The sequence below is a fragment of the Eretmochelys imbricata genome, chromosome 1, assembly GCF_965152235.1.
Source record: "Eretmochelys imbricata isolate rEreImb1 chromosome 1, rEreImb1.hap1, whole genome shotgun sequence".
Classification (NCBI taxonomy): Eukaryota; Metazoa; Chordata; order Testudines; family Cheloniidae; genus Eretmochelys; species Eretmochelys imbricata.
The window spans coordinates 328896912-328913570 of NC_135572.1; the positions used below are offsets into that span (position 1 = coordinate 328896912).

Here is a 16659-nt window from a genome sequence, read left to right on the forward strand (position 1 = left end):
CTTCTGAGTAACCAGTAAGATATAACAGAAGCTGTTTACTGCTGGCTTGGTATATCTAATACTGAAATTTCCACCAGCTTTGGGGTAGTCTGCCCCATTCTTTGCAGTACACCATAACTCAGTGACCTCGGCTGGCTCCCCCGGGCATCCAGTCACACCTTTATTGGACCAACTTCTGTTGGTCAAAGGTGCAAGCTTTTGAGATTCACAGCCCTTCTTCAGCTCTGGGGAAGGTAACCGGAGTATCTGAGCGAAACAAAAGTTGGGACAGATTATGACAACTATGAGTGTAGAGTCAGAATTGTTTTTGGTTTTCCCCCTGTATTGAATCAAGTTCTCCTAGGGTATCTGGGTGGTCCTTTCCATAATGCAATTTAGTTCTCTGTTGGAGTGACGTTGTTTAGTGAAGGTGGTTTAAAGTGTGACACAAGTAGATTACATCTTGGCAAGAGCCACTCAAATACCCAGGAAGGGAGTGGGAGAACCCACTAACTGCATACAGCTAGTTGTCACCTACCAACCCACACTGGAACCCATATGGGGTATCATCTAACAATTACAGTCCATACTGAATCTGAAATAAATCTTTCCTGAACCCCCTCATCTGGGCTTAAAACACCACCACCCCCCACCCCACCCCATCACCAGAGACCAGGACACACTAACTCTGATTGGCACTGAACCTTGCTAGAACAATAGAAAAATTGCAGACATATCTTCGCAGCTAATATGATCAATATCACCAGGACACACTTCAAGATTCATGGGTCCTATACATGCCTATAACAACATATGGTGTACTTCATTCACTGCATCAAATGTTCCAGCAACAACTATGTGGATGAAGCCAGTCAATCACTATTCTCTCAGATGAACTCTAACAGAAAAATGATAAGACAAATTACCATGTGGGCAAATACTTTTCACAAAGCAATCACTCCATATTTGATCTCCGAGTCCCAGTCATCAAAGGAAACCTGTTCAACACCTTCAAAAGGCAAGCCTTGGGACTTAAATTCATAACTCTGCTAGACACTAAAAACCATGGACTTAGAAACGCTGTTATTATGTCTCATTACAACAGTTTTTAACACACCCCACCTCCTATTAACCCTTAGTTACCCACTTCATTTTAAGTCGTCTCCTACAGTATGTGTGAACACTTATGGTTAATAAATCCCAATTTATATTTAGCTCAGACACTCTGATTACCTTCTACAGACCTGAAAAAGAGCATGATGAAGCTTGAAAGCTTTTAACTTCCACCACCAGAAGTTGGTCCAATAAAAGATATTACCTCATCTACCTGGTCTCTCTCATAACCTGGGATCTATGACTACACTGAAGAAAAAAAAGATCTCAGTTACAGTACATTAAATCATATTTAAATGAGCGTGCCATCTGTTTAAGCAACAACGTTATCTGCCAAAGGACCATCAATAGAAAAAGCCCAAAATAATTCTGCCTGCGTTTAATGAACACGCAAAAGAATCTGAAATTGCTTTTAACAATGAATCCTTACTGGTTAGCAGTGCCTATTAAAGTTCTGTTGACTTAAATGATTTTCATGCTTTAGTTGGCAAAAGTGAATTAATTAAAAGTTGTATTCATTTTAACCTACAAGACATCTCTCCTCTTTACGGTAATTTCTACTAAACAATAATTATTAAAATGTTTTACTCTGGCCGTACCCACTAGTGCTGAAGTTGAGTCTGTCATCATTTTCATTACACCAGCCTAATTTCAAAGATTATAAGTCAGCTCTAAAATTTCCCTCTAGATTTTGACTGCTAATAATAAGCAATAGCCTAGGAACAACCTTTTTTTACATTCATTTTTTTTTAATAAATTCACATGAAAAACTCCTTGGCCACACAAAGATAATAAGAATGCAACAAAAATTACAGACTGCTTTTTTATAACTCAAACCCCTCCACTTTTAAAAATGAAATGTTACAGCCTGTTCTTTCATGCACACAGTGCAAATTAAATAATTAATCTGTTGGAAAAACTAAACAGTAAAATGTCATATCTAGACAATGTCCATTTAACACTCATGTCTCCAGCTGTGTTATTCTAAAACAGAAACCTGTGGTAACAAAACAGTTATGTTGTTACAATCTATTATGTAAACTTGTATTTAGACACTTTTTGCCCTTTGGAAAAAAACAGAAATCTAGAACAGTAAGTCAGTAATATGCCAGGCATCACAGATCCACCAAATACTGTAGTAGAGAGTCATCTTTTACTTTAGACGCAACAAAATACACTGAAGATGAAACTATTCCTAGCTCTTAGAGACTTCCCCTTCCCTCTGACTTTATGGCTAGAAGGGTAATCCACTGGAGAATGGAGCCCATCCATGGAGTATAAGTATGTCTCATTTCTTTATTATTTGAAGTGTTACTTTCAAAGTCTTTTTGGAATATTTTACTTCCTTTGCAGTACCAAATACTGCCAAAAAAGAAAAAAGTTACCTGAGCTCCTATCCAATTTAGCTTGGCTAAAAGTAGGGCCATACGATGTATTTTGCCAAAGTAGATAAAAATATCTTAATTTGATCTCAAATTCACATTTAAAAATTGTGGTTTTAAAACAGAGGCTGAATTATGAATTATGAATTAATAATTGAAAAAGAAATACACACACACTGTGTAGCAGGCATCTCAGATGGAATATTGTATATAATTTACCTTCCTCTATGAAAGTTAAATCTTTAGACTCATCAAGTTAAGGTGTCCCTATAATGTTTTTCCCTAAAAATACACATGCATATATATAAAAGGGTAAACTATACCATTTGGGCTTTTGTAGCTCTTGGTTAAAAAACTGAATCTGTGTGTGTGAACTGCAACAATTAATAGTTAAATTCACCTTCATTCCTTTAAGAGGAATATTGAGTGTAATATTTTAATGATGCAGTAAAATAGTAATATTGTATACTGTAGTTTGATTGTCTGCATTACACAAAATAATTCCAAAATCTTTAGCTTTGAGTCAAAACAAATCTTTGTAACAATTTACTTTTGACATTAATAGATTTTTATTATTTTTAACCTTCCCTTGACCCAAACACTTATGCTTGGTCCATCACAAACCTTTCTTTTTGAATAAAAATGCTTGAGAGAATAGTTTTCCGCTCTGTATTGTCGTTCTTTAATGTAACAAAATCCTCAACTAATATCGATACTTGTTCATTGTTGGATACAGTACTGAAACTGCTCTCATACATTTAATTAGTGACTATTTTTTCCTGCTACTTTTTTCCCTATTCCCTTCCTCATTCTCCTCAACTTTAAAGCTGTCTTCAACACTCTACCACAAAGATAAAACTGAACTGTGCAGGAGGCAGAGCCTTCTTCGAGGCCAGTTGAAGATTGTGGAACACATTCCCACAAGAAATAAGGATCACCACAAACTTCAATACCTTGCACTCCAAGTGCAAGGCACATTTCTTTGACCTCTCTAAGACTTCTCTAATACACACAGAGCAGTGTGTACATTAAAAAACAGTACCAAAAAGCAAAACACTATGTAGCACACAATCCATGCATGACAGCCATCAGTTACATCATTTAATGCACTATTGGAAGGTACTCAGATATTACGATGATAGAACCTATACAGAATTACATCCAAGGGCTTGTCTACAGAAACATTTAATTTGCAGCAAGGTGACATGTGAATCTACCCCTCACTACCCTGCAGCAAATTAGCTCTCCATGTGGATCCTGCCGACGTGCATTAACAATCAGTTAATGCACTTTGATCTAGTCCTGTTTCAAAGCAGATTAAGTATTTAATCCTGTGTTTTGACAGTTGGCATGGTAAGATGCTTTAAAAATTAGTTTTATTGAACCATGCAACTGTTATCTTTGAATGTAAGTAGAAAATTTATGCCAATGCAGTTCAAATTTGTTAAAAGCTCACACTACTATAATATGAGGAGAGAGTCAATTATTCAAAACAATTCCTCATTTGAGCTATATAACCTGAAAAAAAATAATTAAGAACTAAAAGTCAATACACTGGACTATAAACTAGCTACCACACAGTATGTACCAACACAATACCACAAATTTTAAAACTGGAAAAATATTCGTGTAAGATACCACAGCATTTGCTCTTTTTTAGATTTACATAACAGTATTAATATAGTAGTGCACTTGTATAACATGAAATGATTTCCTGTTCAGTTTGTAATTTACACTTCAAGTATTACATTTGTTAGAAAATAGCGTATCAACAGTTCATCCACCTTATTAGAATGTTAATTTACATTCATCTTTATCTGGACCTCAAATCACTGAGCAGTAGATGACTTGCTGGACAGCAGGTGACTTAGTGCATAAAACTTTTTAATCTGAATTGTTTTAATTTGAATTGTGTTAAGGAGTTTTTCTTTCCCCTCCAAATCATAGTTTTCCCAAATCAAAATCTTGCAGCCAAAACAGATCTTGAACTGCTGTGTTTGACTCTAATAGCTACACTAACATTTAAGGTAATTCTATGTTTATACTGAAACAATGACAATTATTTTTTGCATGTGTGACCCTGCAAACTTTCAACACTAAGGTAGAAGAAAATACTTTCAAAACACTAAGTTTCTGATCCAGCATGTGGTATAGTTCCACTGACTTCAGTGAGACCACTTTTACATGCTTACACTGGCACACCGACTTCAGTGTTTCACTGGATCAGGGCCTAACTCACAGGCACATTAAATTATAAGGAGCAGTCCTGGACTGGCAGGGTAAAAGATTAGATAATTTTTCATACCGCAGTTTCTTCTCTGAAATAAAATGATCAAAAGGGTTGCAAAACTGTAGTGGGTTAAATAAAAAAATCCCTGTAAAATCATTTACAATAAAAATATTTTCAGTATTTGATCTCAGATAAGTTTGCCCTTTTCTATTCCTCTGTCTGGAAATGGTACTGCAGATATAATATAGGGATAGTTCAAATGTTTAATATTTACCTTTCTATATCCCATTGTCTATTGCATAACCTCTTGTGTATTTTTCATCTGTCCCCATCTCTTCCCAAGAAACCTTTATTTGAGCTTTTTTTTTTAATTCCTTTTCCTTCATCCTCATTGTGTTCTTTAAATTCTTGCTCCTCTCCTTTTTCCTCATCCTCTGTCTTTATTCTACAGTATCTGTTTTGTTTTACTCTTCTCCTTCTCTTCACTGAAACGAGTCGTGAGTTAAATAAAACAAGATATAGAATTGGGACTGCTCCTCTTCCCTGGGATGTCTGGTTACCCTAAACTAAAGCAGAGCTGGTAGACTGCTGATCAAGACACACAGGAGAATGGTAAAAATAGGAAGATGAAAGGTCCCCCAGACACCTTGCCAATTTCCTTCCCAGTACCCAAAACCAGAGGATCTAATGAAAACCACAGCATACTGGGAATAATACCTCAACTATAAGGTAGGGAAGGTGGTGCAGTGCCTTAAATACTGATGGGGGTAGGGGCATGTAAGAAAGCCAACCTGCTTCTCAAACACAAACCACTCATTGGCCAATGGGTGGCAGGAAGTGCTCAAGAAAGCTCTTCCATTTCCCAGGCAAGATCTCTGCATGTGCTCTAGGATGGGAAGGGAAGGAATAAATGGAAGGTAAAGGCACCAGTACATGTGAGTGTGCTCCCAACTCCATTCCTTAGGACTCCAGAGATTGGCCATGTACCGGCCATTCAGACACCCACTTCCACAGAGAGAGGACATTTGACTGGGGCAGCAGGGAGGGGGATTTTGTGAACTGTAGCCAATTTGCTATCAAATGAGCCCAAACGTGGAAAAATGAATTATGAGAGAGGTAAACTCAGAAAAACGTGTCCTATTGCCAACTTTATTATAGGTGGGGCTGGTAGCACCACCTATTAAGGTTGCCCAATTCCTCCCATTAGAAGTCCCTTTTCAGTCGCAAAATTTGCCAAAGTTTAATCATTTGAACTGAAATTTAACACATCAGCTGTCTGCCTCAGTGTGTGTGTGTGTGTGTGTGTGTGTGTGTATGTGTGTGTAAAAATTATATATTTTAAATTTCAGCCATTTCCAAGAAAGAGGCTAGGGAAATAAACATGCTTTTTCGCACGCTTAAATATATTATATATATATATATATATATACACATACATACATACATACACACACACACACACACACACACACACACACATATATACACACATATACACACACACACACACACACACACACTAATTTTGCGTGCCCACTTAGAGATTCCTGGGCCGTGATTTTTCAGAATACTTAGCATTCTAAAAAACTTTATACGTCTAAAACACAGCTCCCATTGACTTCACTTCCAATTATGAGTGTTCCGTGCCATTGCAAATCAGATCCCAGCGTCTCAAGTCAAGCACCCCAAAAATGAGGAACACACAACAATTAGGGACCATTTGTGAAGTCTGATTTAAAAGACCAAGTTAGCATCACAAAGGAACTCTGTGACAGAAGCAGGAATAGAATCTATTTCTCTAAGGCAGCATTAACTGTCTTAGCAAAGTTTCAGAGTAGCAGCCACGTTAGTCTGTATTCGCAAAAAGAAAAGGAGTACTTGTGGCAGCTTAGAGAGTAACAAATTTATTTGAGCATGAAGTGAGCTGTAGCTCACGAAAGCTTATGCTCAAATAAATTTGTTAGTCTCTAAGGTGCCACAAGTACTCCTTTTCTTTTTGTCTTAGCGAAGAGATCAGTTGTGTTAATACAACAGAACCTCCCTTCTCTTCCTGCAATGTCCTACCTCTTTTCACTACGCAACTGCCAATTTCTACAACAAAAGAGGCAGGACCCCAATGGACAATGGCCTCCTTCACTACACAGCCCTCATTCATCTCCAAAGCAGGTCCATCCTGTGAAGCAAATGAAGCATGGGTCTAAGCAGAAAAAAAATAATCTGTAATTAAAGATTGTGTAATACATATATACAAGGGAGAGAAATCAAAGATGCATGGGTAACCATAATTTTAGCATTTCCTTACTTTGAGCATTTAACTTTGTAATCTTAATTATGTTTTTTTAACATAAGCTTTGGTGTAACACACACACACAGCAATTTTTTTTTCATCTGCTGAATAACATTTTACAAGAGAATAAGGGAAAATCTACAGAAAACCGAAATTGATATGGTGATGTTGCATAAAAGGGATGGTGACCATCTACACTAATGTGGTCACAAGTTTTATAAAATTGCGATAAATCTTCTAAAAAGAACACCTTCTGAGGTATCATTGAAAAGGTTATGATCTGCTGTATGTTATTATCTCATTACAATGAATGTATTGACACTGTGCATGGAGTTATGAAACGTTGCTGTATGTTTGAGTCACAAACACATTGTGGTCTGAGAAACGCCCACAGGTTAGCTCTTTAGAAAAAACAGAGGAGCTGAAAATAAGGATGTCTTTAAGTCATCCCCGAAAACACCTCAGATGACAACAGGTAGGCAAAAGTGCAAGCTAAAATATGCAATTCGCATGAAGGGCTGGTCAACCAGCACGTACGGCGCTGGAACTGTGTGCCGCGGCACTTATGCAATGGACTGCCTAACCCCATGACACAGCTGATTTTTTCAGGAAAGGGGGCAAAGATATAAAAGGTGGGAACAAAAGGCCCCTGGCCACCTCTTTCCTACCACATCTCTAAACTGATGAACTCTGACAAAGGAAATTTTGAACAACGCACTGAGGTCCCCAGAACCATTATGGGAAACCAGATAGACTTATAGAAACAAGCAGATATAACATCCCTTCTAGCATTTTGGATTTATAAACTCGAATTCATCTGTAACGTACTTTACCAGCTTTAACCTCTGAAATAACTCAGCTCTTTTCTTAGCCCTGGTCTACACTACAGGGTTAGGTCAAGTTTAGCTGCGTTAGGTCAATTTTATAATGTATGCGTCTACATAAGCAACCCCTTTAGGTCGACGGAACGGGCTCTTAAAGTTGAGTTCTGTATTCCTCCCCAGCGAGGGGAGTAGAGCTAAAATCGACCTTGCTGGGTCGAATTTGGGGTAGTGCAAATCGACATTATTGACCTCCAAGGACTATCCGAGAGTGCCCCAATGTGACCACTCTGGACAGCACTTTCAACTCCAATGCACGAGCCAGATACACAGTAAAAGCTCCGGGAACTTCTGAATTTCATTTCCTGTTTGGTCAGCGTGGCGAGCTCAGCAGCATAGGTGACCATGCAGTCCCCCCAGAATCGCAAACGAGCTCCAGCATGGAGTGAACAGGAGACACTGGATCTGATTGCTGTGTGGGGAGAAGAATCTGTGCAGGCCGAACTCCGATCAAAGAGAGGAAATGCTTATATATATACACACCAAAATGGCACAGGGCATGATGGACAGAGTCTATAACATGGACACACAGCAGTGCCGCGTGAAAGTCAAGGAGCTCAGGCAAGCCTACCAAAATACAAAGGAGGCAAATGGTCACTCTGGGTCAGAGCCCCATACATGCCGCTTCTATGATCAGCTGCATGGCATTCTAGAGACCCTACCACTACCCCACCACTGTCCGCAACACCTGTAACGGGTGTGGGGGGACGGGAGGGGGGGAATTCTCACACAACATGGTGGAGGATTTTGTGGATGGGTCGGGGCGGAATGCGCAGCAGGCAAGCAGTGAATTCATTCTCCCTGGCACCCTGGAGCCAAATACGCTCCTATCAAGGTTCCTCCCCCACTCTGAACTCTAGGGTACAGATGTGGGGACCTGCATGAAAAACCTCCTAAGCTTATCTTTACCAGCTTAGGTCAAAACTTCCCCAAGGTACAAAATATTCCCCCCGTTGTCCTTGGATTGGCCGCTACCACCACCAAACAAATACTGGTTACTGGGGAAGAGCTGTTTGGACGCGTCTTTCCCCCCAAAATACTTCCCAAAACCTTGCACCCCACTTTCTGGACAAGGTTTGGTAAAAAGCCTCACCAATTTGCCTAGGTGACTACAGACCCAGACCTTTGGATCTTAAGAACAATGAACAATCCTCCCAACACTTGCACCCCACCTTTTCTGGGAAATGTTGGATAAAAAGCCTCACCAATTTGCATAGGTGACCACAGACCCAAACCCTTGGATCTGAGAACAATGAAAAAGCATTTTGTTTTCTTACAAGAAGACTTTTAATAGAAATAGAAGTAAATAGAAATAAAGAAATCCCCCCTGTAAAATCAGGATGGTAGATACCTTACAGGGTAATTAGATTCAAAACAGAGAATCCCTCTAGGCAAAACCTTAAGTTACAAAAAAGATACAGACAGAAATAGTTATTCTATTCAGCACAATTCTTTTCTCAGCCATTTAAAGAAATCATAATCTAACACATACCTAGCTAGATTGCTTACTAAAAGTTCTAAGACTCCATTCCTGGTCTATCCCCGGCAGAAACCAGCATATAGACAGACACACAGACCCTTTGTTTCTCTCCCTCCTCCCAGCTTTTGAAAGTATCTTGTCTCCTCATTGGTCATTTTGGTCAGGTGCCAGTGAGGTTACCTTTAGCTTCTTAACCCTTTACAGGTGAGAGGATTTTTTTCTCTGGCCAGGAGGGATTTCAAAGGGGTTTACCCTTCCCTTTATATTTATGACAGCTCCCAAGTGGGGATCCCCAACCCTGAAGGTGGAGAAGGCACCTCTGGTGAGTGCACATTTGTAACTACAGTACAGGGTTTAAAAGCAATAGAGTTTAATGTTTGATTTGCCCTGAAGAATTGGGATGCATTCACGGCCAGTACAGCCACTGGAAAAATCTGTTAATGTGTCTGGGATGGAGCGGGAATCCTCCAGGGACATCTCCATGAAGCTCTCCTGGAGATACTCTGAAAGCCTTTGCAGAAGGTTCCTGGGAAGAGCTGCCTTATTTCGTCCTCCACAGTAGGACACTTTACCACGCCAAGCCAGTAGCAAGTAGTCTGGAATCATTGCAGTACAAAGCATGGCAGCAAATGGTCCTGAGTTTTGGTCACATTCAAGCAACATTCGGTCTTTATCTTTCTGTGTTAGCCTCAGGAGAGTGATATCATTCATGGTCACCTGGTTGAAACAGGGGAATTTTTGTATGGGAACAGTAAAAGGACCCTGTTCATGCTGAGCTGTTTGCACTTGGCTAAAAGGGATCATCCCATAGCTATGCAACGGGGGGAGGGGTGAACAGATCATCCCAAATAGCCACGCGGAGGGGTCAGAGGTGTGTGCAGCACATCCACCCAAAAACGGAAGCCCCTCCTTTCAAATAGCAAGCCCAACTGGCATTGCTTCTATGGGAAAGGAGAACACTGCAGTTTGAAAACATTCCCACATGTTATGAAGGCGTTAGAAGCCAAACCCGTGTACTGTTTGGGTTACCATGGCTGCCTAGAAACCAAATTCTGTTGCCCAGCCATGTGTGATGTGTCACCATACCTGCAGGCGCTCAATATAAAAGGCAAACTGAGACCTTGTACCGTACTAAAGCACATGTGCTGTCTGTTTTGAATTGCTTGATTCACTGTGAAAGTCTCCCTTTTGTTTTCAGAAATGTATAGTCTTAAATTTTACTCTCCCTTTTTATCCTGCTGCATGTGCAAAAGCTTTGATGCTCCTCCTATTATCTCCGTCCCTGAGGTTATCGCAGATTAGAAGGCGAAAAAAAACCACACTCTCAGTAACATGTTTTCTGAGCTCATGCAGTCGTCCTGCATTGATAGGGCACAGCTGAATGCATGGAGGCATTCAGTGGCAGAGTCCAGAAAAGCACTAAGTGAGCGTGATGAGAAGAGGCAGGATGCAATGATGTGGCTAATGGGAGAGCAAACCAACATGCTCAGGCATCTGGTGGAGCTGCAAAGAAGCCAACAAGAGCCCAGACCACCGCTGCATCCACTGTACAAATGCCTGCCCTCCTCCCCAAGTTTCGTATCTTCCTCACCCAGATGCCCAAGAACGCGGGGGAGGAGAGGGCTCCGGGCACCCAGCCACTCCACTCCAGAGGATGGCTCAAGCAACAGAAGGCTGTCATTCAAACAGTTTTGATTTGTAGCGTGGCTACAATAAGCAATGTGCCCTTGTCCTTCCCTCCTCCCCCACCCCACCCGGGCTACCTTATCAATTATTTCCGGTTGTTTTTTTTTTAATTAATAAAGAAAGAATGCATGGTTTCAAAATAGTGACTTTATTTCCTTTGCCAGGTGTGATAAAGGGGGGAGAGTGGTTAGCTTACAGGGAATAAAAATCAACAAAGTGGGCAGGTTTGCATCAAGGAGAAACACACACAACTGTCACACCGTAGCCGGTCCAGTCATGAAACTCATTTTCAAAGCCTCTCCGATGTGCAGCGCATCTAGCTGTGCTCTTCTAATCACCCTGGTGTCTAGCTGTTCAAAATTGGCAGCCAGGGGATTTGCCTCAACGTTCCACCCCACTATAAACATCTCCCTCTTACTCTTACAGATATTATGGAGCACACAGCAAGCAGTAAGAACAATGGGAATATTGGTTGCGCTGAGGTCTAACCTAGTCAGCAAACAGCGCCAGCGAGCTTTTAAACATCCAAAAGCACATTCTACCACCATTCTGCACTTGATCAGCCTATAGTTGAACTGCTCCTTACTATTGTCCAGGCTGCCTATGTATGGCTTCTTAAGCTGTGGGAGCAAGGGTCTCCAAAGGTAACTATCGGCATTTCAACGTCCCCAACAGTTATTTTCTGGTCTGGGAAGTAAGTCCCTTCTTGCAGCTGCTCAAACAGCCAGGAGTTCCTAAAGATGCGAGCATCATGCACCTTTCCCGGCCATCCCACGTTGATGTCGGTGAAACGTCCCTTGTGATCCACCAGTACTTGCAACACCATTGAGAAGTACCCCTTGCGGTTTATGTACTGGCTGCCAAGGTGGTCCAGTACCAAGATAAGGATATATGTTCCGTCTATCTCCCCACAACAGTTAGGGAATCCCATTGCACCAAAGCCATCCACTATGACCTGCACATTTCCCAGAGTCGCTACCCTTGATATCAGCAGCTCAAATGATTGTGTTGGCTACTTGAATCACACCAGTCCCCACAGTAGATTTGCTCACTCCAAATTGATTCCTGACTGACCGGTAGCAGTCAGGCATTGCAAGCTTCCACAGGGCTATCACCACTCATTTCTCAACTGTCAGGGCAGCTCTCATCTTAGTATTCCTGCACTTCACTTGACTTATGAGGAGAGGCTGAGGGAACTGGGATTGTTTAGTCTGCAGAAGAGAAGAATGAGGGGGGATTTGATAGCTGCTTTCAACTACCTGAGAGGTGGTTCCAGAGAGGATAGTTCTAGACTATTCTCAGTGGTAGAAGAGGACAGGAGAAGGAGTAATGGTCTCAAGTTGCAGTGGGGAAGGTTTAGGTTGGATATTAGGAAAAACTTTTTCACTAGGAGGGTGGTGAAACACTAGAATGCGTTACCTAGGGAGGTGGTAGAATCTCCTTCCTTAGAAGTTTTTAAGGTCAGGCTTGACAAAGCCCTGGCTGGGATGATTTAATTGGGGATTGATCCTGCTTTGAGCAGGGGGTTGGACTAGATGACCTCCTGAGGTCCCTTCCAACCCTGATATTCTATGATTCAGGGTGGGGGAAAGCAGCTCACAGAGTTCCAGGAAAGCGGCCTTACGCATGCAAAGATTTCGCAGCCACTGGGAATCATCTCATACCTACAAGACTATGCGGTCCCACCAGTCTGTGCTTGTTTGCTGGGCCCAGAATCGGCATTCCACTCTAACAACCAACCCCACTGCCACCATGATGTCCCAATTGCCATAGCCTGTGCTTTCAGGAACATCTGTGTCCATGTCCTCCTCACAATCGTCCTCGTGCTGCCATCTCTTAGCCAGGTTCTGCACATACCACAGTATAATGCACGAGGTGTTTACAATGCTCGCAACAGCAGTGATGAGCTGAGCAGGCTCCATGCTTGCCGTACTTTGGCGCCTGCACGGGTAACCCAGGAAAAAAGGCACTAAATCATTGTCTGCAGTTGCTTTCATGGAGAGAGGGAGGGGAGACTGACGACATGTACCCAAAGCCACCCATGACAATGTTTTTGCCCCATCAAGCATTGGGAGCTTAACGCAGAATTCCAATGGAGACTGCGGTAACTCTGGGATAGCTTCCCACAGTTCACCTCTCCGTGAGTCGATGCTAGCCACGGTAGTGAGTATGCACTCCATTGACTTAACGTGCTTAGTGGGGACATACACAATTGACTGTACAAAATCAATTCCTGAAAATCGACTTCTATAAAATCGACCTAATTTTGTAGTGTAGACATACCCTTAGTAAGGTAACTAAAGATTTATGAATTTAGGATTGGCTACAGCATTATTTTTGGTGTGTGATCTGAAGTATCTATTGACCTTGGTAAGTGACTAGCCGCCTGGGCCTGGAAGAACTTAATGTGTGGTGAATTTGGTATCAATAACCTTTCATCATGAATAGGGTGACCAGATAACAACTGTGAAAAAATGGGACGGGGGTGGTGGGTAATAAGCGCCTATGTGAGAAAAAGTCCTAAAAAACTTTAAAAACGGGACATCTGGTCACCCGAATCGTGAAGTCCATTTTGCCTGGGTGGTAATAAGTGGCTAGAATACCTAAGGATATGGTCTGTACTCTGTGGTAAAACTAGTATAGTGGTCCAGCAGTGAACCTTTATTACTGGCTTGGTGAAATCAAATGATAGAATATACCACCAGTTTGGGGTGTCTATCCTCTTTTCTGACAATCAGCTCTCTCAGCTGTGACCCATTCTAGGTACAGTGACAGATATACCTACTATAAAAATTACTTTGTTTTAAGTGGAATCAAAACAAGATCTGCAAGTGAGTTAGTAGTCACATTCAAGTCTTGGTGCACCAGCCATTATAGAAAGAAGTGGGCATGGTGAGGTTCCAAGTGTTCACATGTATATTCTTGTCTTAAAACTTTGCCCTCCCCCCAAAACGTGAGTGATGTCACACAGTAAAGAGTGCTTCTACTTTGAAACATGACTAAAATGGCATTGTAGGCATTCCATATCAAATGTGCTCAGTTTACAAGTTAAAAAATGTTTGGAATTTTAAATTTTATTTTGGGAGTTATGATGCATTTGGGGGGAAGAGCAGGGGATGGGGTTGAGAAGAGTTTAATGGATTTGGTTACTTGGTTTTAACTGTCAGGCCTGCTAATCCAACTTGGACTCAATGGCAAACTGAATTCCTTCCCTCACATATCAGCATTAGTAATAGAGTTCCCCCAGATGAAATTAAGTCCTCAATTACAACCTGTGCAACCCCTCCATCTTCAGACTATGCACTCAAAACAGTTGCTGTGCAAGAACCGAATTCAGCTCACTCAGTGTTAGCTTCGCAGTGCTAACAGGAAGAAAAAGAAAAAAGGCATTTTTTTTTTTCAATATATGCAGGGACCAGACCCGTTGAATAAAAAGATGCCATGTTTTTAGTCCGTTTTCAAAGTACAACACTTCTATTTAGGCCAAAGATGCCAACTGTAAAGATTTTAAGGAGTTCAAAGGAATAGTTGTATTCCATGCTAACATTTACAACCTGCAAACAGCAACTGAAAAGAGTTTAACAGTGTAGAAAAAAAACACAGGTGTTTAGACCTCATATGAAGGAATCTATTTTACATTTCTAATTAAATATTTGTAAGTAAGTTCTTTAAAAGTACAACACTATGTATGCATGTAGTATTTAAATATTACAGACAGAACAGCTTTAAATTACTGGGGAGATGGGGGAAGAGAACCAGAGACATTAATAACGAAAACAAACCAAAACCAAAACTAAGCTAATAGGAGGAAGACCAACCAATTATGCAAGATAATGGAATACAAAAAATAAGCCAGAAAAAAAAAATCTGCCATACATATGCCATCACAGACTAAATCACTTTGTCTGATAGCATAGAGTAATGTTGGGCAGCCTGGGATACATGGATCATGGAAAAGAATGCATTTGACAAAGTGACCATAGGTGATCAACAAAAATTGTTGATCAAAAAAGAAAATGGAAAAACTCACACATTGGGGCTCAGTCCAGATGACCCCATTCATCTCTTTAACCTTTCACTGGCGTACTCACCTTTTTCAACATTATTCTCAGGTTGCAACTATATCACTTCTCTATCTTGATTATTTGCTTTTCAAGCATTGTCCTCAAGCCAAGATGGCAATCATATGCATAATGTAATTACTAATAAAAAAAATATAGCCAGTCTGGGAGTACTCAGAAATTAATCATCTAAACAGTTAAAATTAATTGACAACAATTCTTACCTCTGTTACTTTGGGTTGAAGTCTTAAAGCTTCAGGATTCATACGAGGGATATCTATGTGAATCTAATTGGACAGAAAACATTTTAGAAAAAAATCAATAAGTACGTAAAATTTATTTTTTTAACATTATTGAACTTTCATTTTTTCTTGACTGTTTTTGTTAGAATATGTATATAACCAGAAATGTATCCTGAGACCCTAGTCTGCCATCATTTAGAGTGGTGGCCCTTAAAAGTTTTCTAGGGCCTGGTCCACACTACTTAGTTAGGTGGACGCAAGGCAGTTTACATTGATCTAGTTGTGCATATGTCTCAAATTGATCTTCCACTGCTGTAAATACCCCGTTATGCCAACATCATAACACCACTTCCCTGAGCAGCGTTGAGCTACAGTCAATGTACTTCGGTCGATAAAGGGTAACTGTAGACACTGCATTACTTATGTTGACCTGTTCACCAGCAGCTTGACACAATGCCCCACACTGACCGCTTTGGTTACCACTGAACTCCACTGCCCAGGAGTCATACAGAAGCCCCCCCGTTTCCATTTAAAGTAACATGAATTTTTGAAATTTGTTTTCCTGATTGCCTGGCTTGGCGAGCACACCTAGCAGCTCTCCATTGTTAAGTGCAACAGCCCAGCTCACCATGCTAGCTACACACTCCAGACACGCTCCTGCCTGTCAGAGACAGGAGATATTGGATCTCCTGGGCCTGTGGAGAGAAGAGACTCAGCAGGCACAGACCTGATCCAGTGGCAGAAACGTTTACATCTACGAGCAGATTGCTATGGTGATGAAGGAGAAAGGCTACAGCAGGGACCATCAGCAGCGTCCCATGAAAGCCAAGGAGCTGCAACAGGCATACAAGAAAGCCAATCTATCCAGTGCCGAGTCCCAGATATGCCACTTTTACAAAAGAGTTGCATGCCATTCTCAGCAGAGACCCCACCACTCACAACAGTACCATGGCTAGCTGCAAGGAGCCTGAGTCACAAGCCCCTGCTGTAAACAGCAAGGAGAAAGAGGTGGTGGTGTATTTGTTTTACAACTGCATAGGTTTCTTTAAAAAAAACACTGATTTTGTTAGAGAATCAAATTATATTATTTGGAACACAATTCATCTTTATTAGTTCACAACATATGCTGCTAACTGCTCAGCTGTTCCGAAAGCAGTTACCCATTATTGCACAATGTGACACAGCTCATAGAATCATTCACAAACAAAATTAACAGTTGCATTGACAATGTAAAACTGCCACATTTACAGCAACCACAACATGATTCCTACCAGCCACAAAGGAGCACATTACAGTACCATATACTTTCTGTCTCACT

General features: G+C 41.0%; 1 protein-coding gene across 6 annotated transcripts in view; it reads right to left on the bottom strand.

The window, feature by feature from the left end:
• TBC1D22A (TBC1 domain family member 22A) overlaps window positions 1–16659 on the bottom strand; it is a 467234-nt gene that overhangs the window by 352797 nt on the left and 97778 nt on the right. For all 6 annotated transcript variants that reach the window (XM_077834882.1, XM_077834908.1, XM_077834891.1 and 3 more), the window contains one exon: window positions 15324–15386. In XM_077834882.1, the coding sequence (XP_077691008.1) occupies window positions 15324–15386 (63 nt within the window). The remainder of the gene's footprint in view (window positions 1–15323; window positions 15387–16659) is intronic.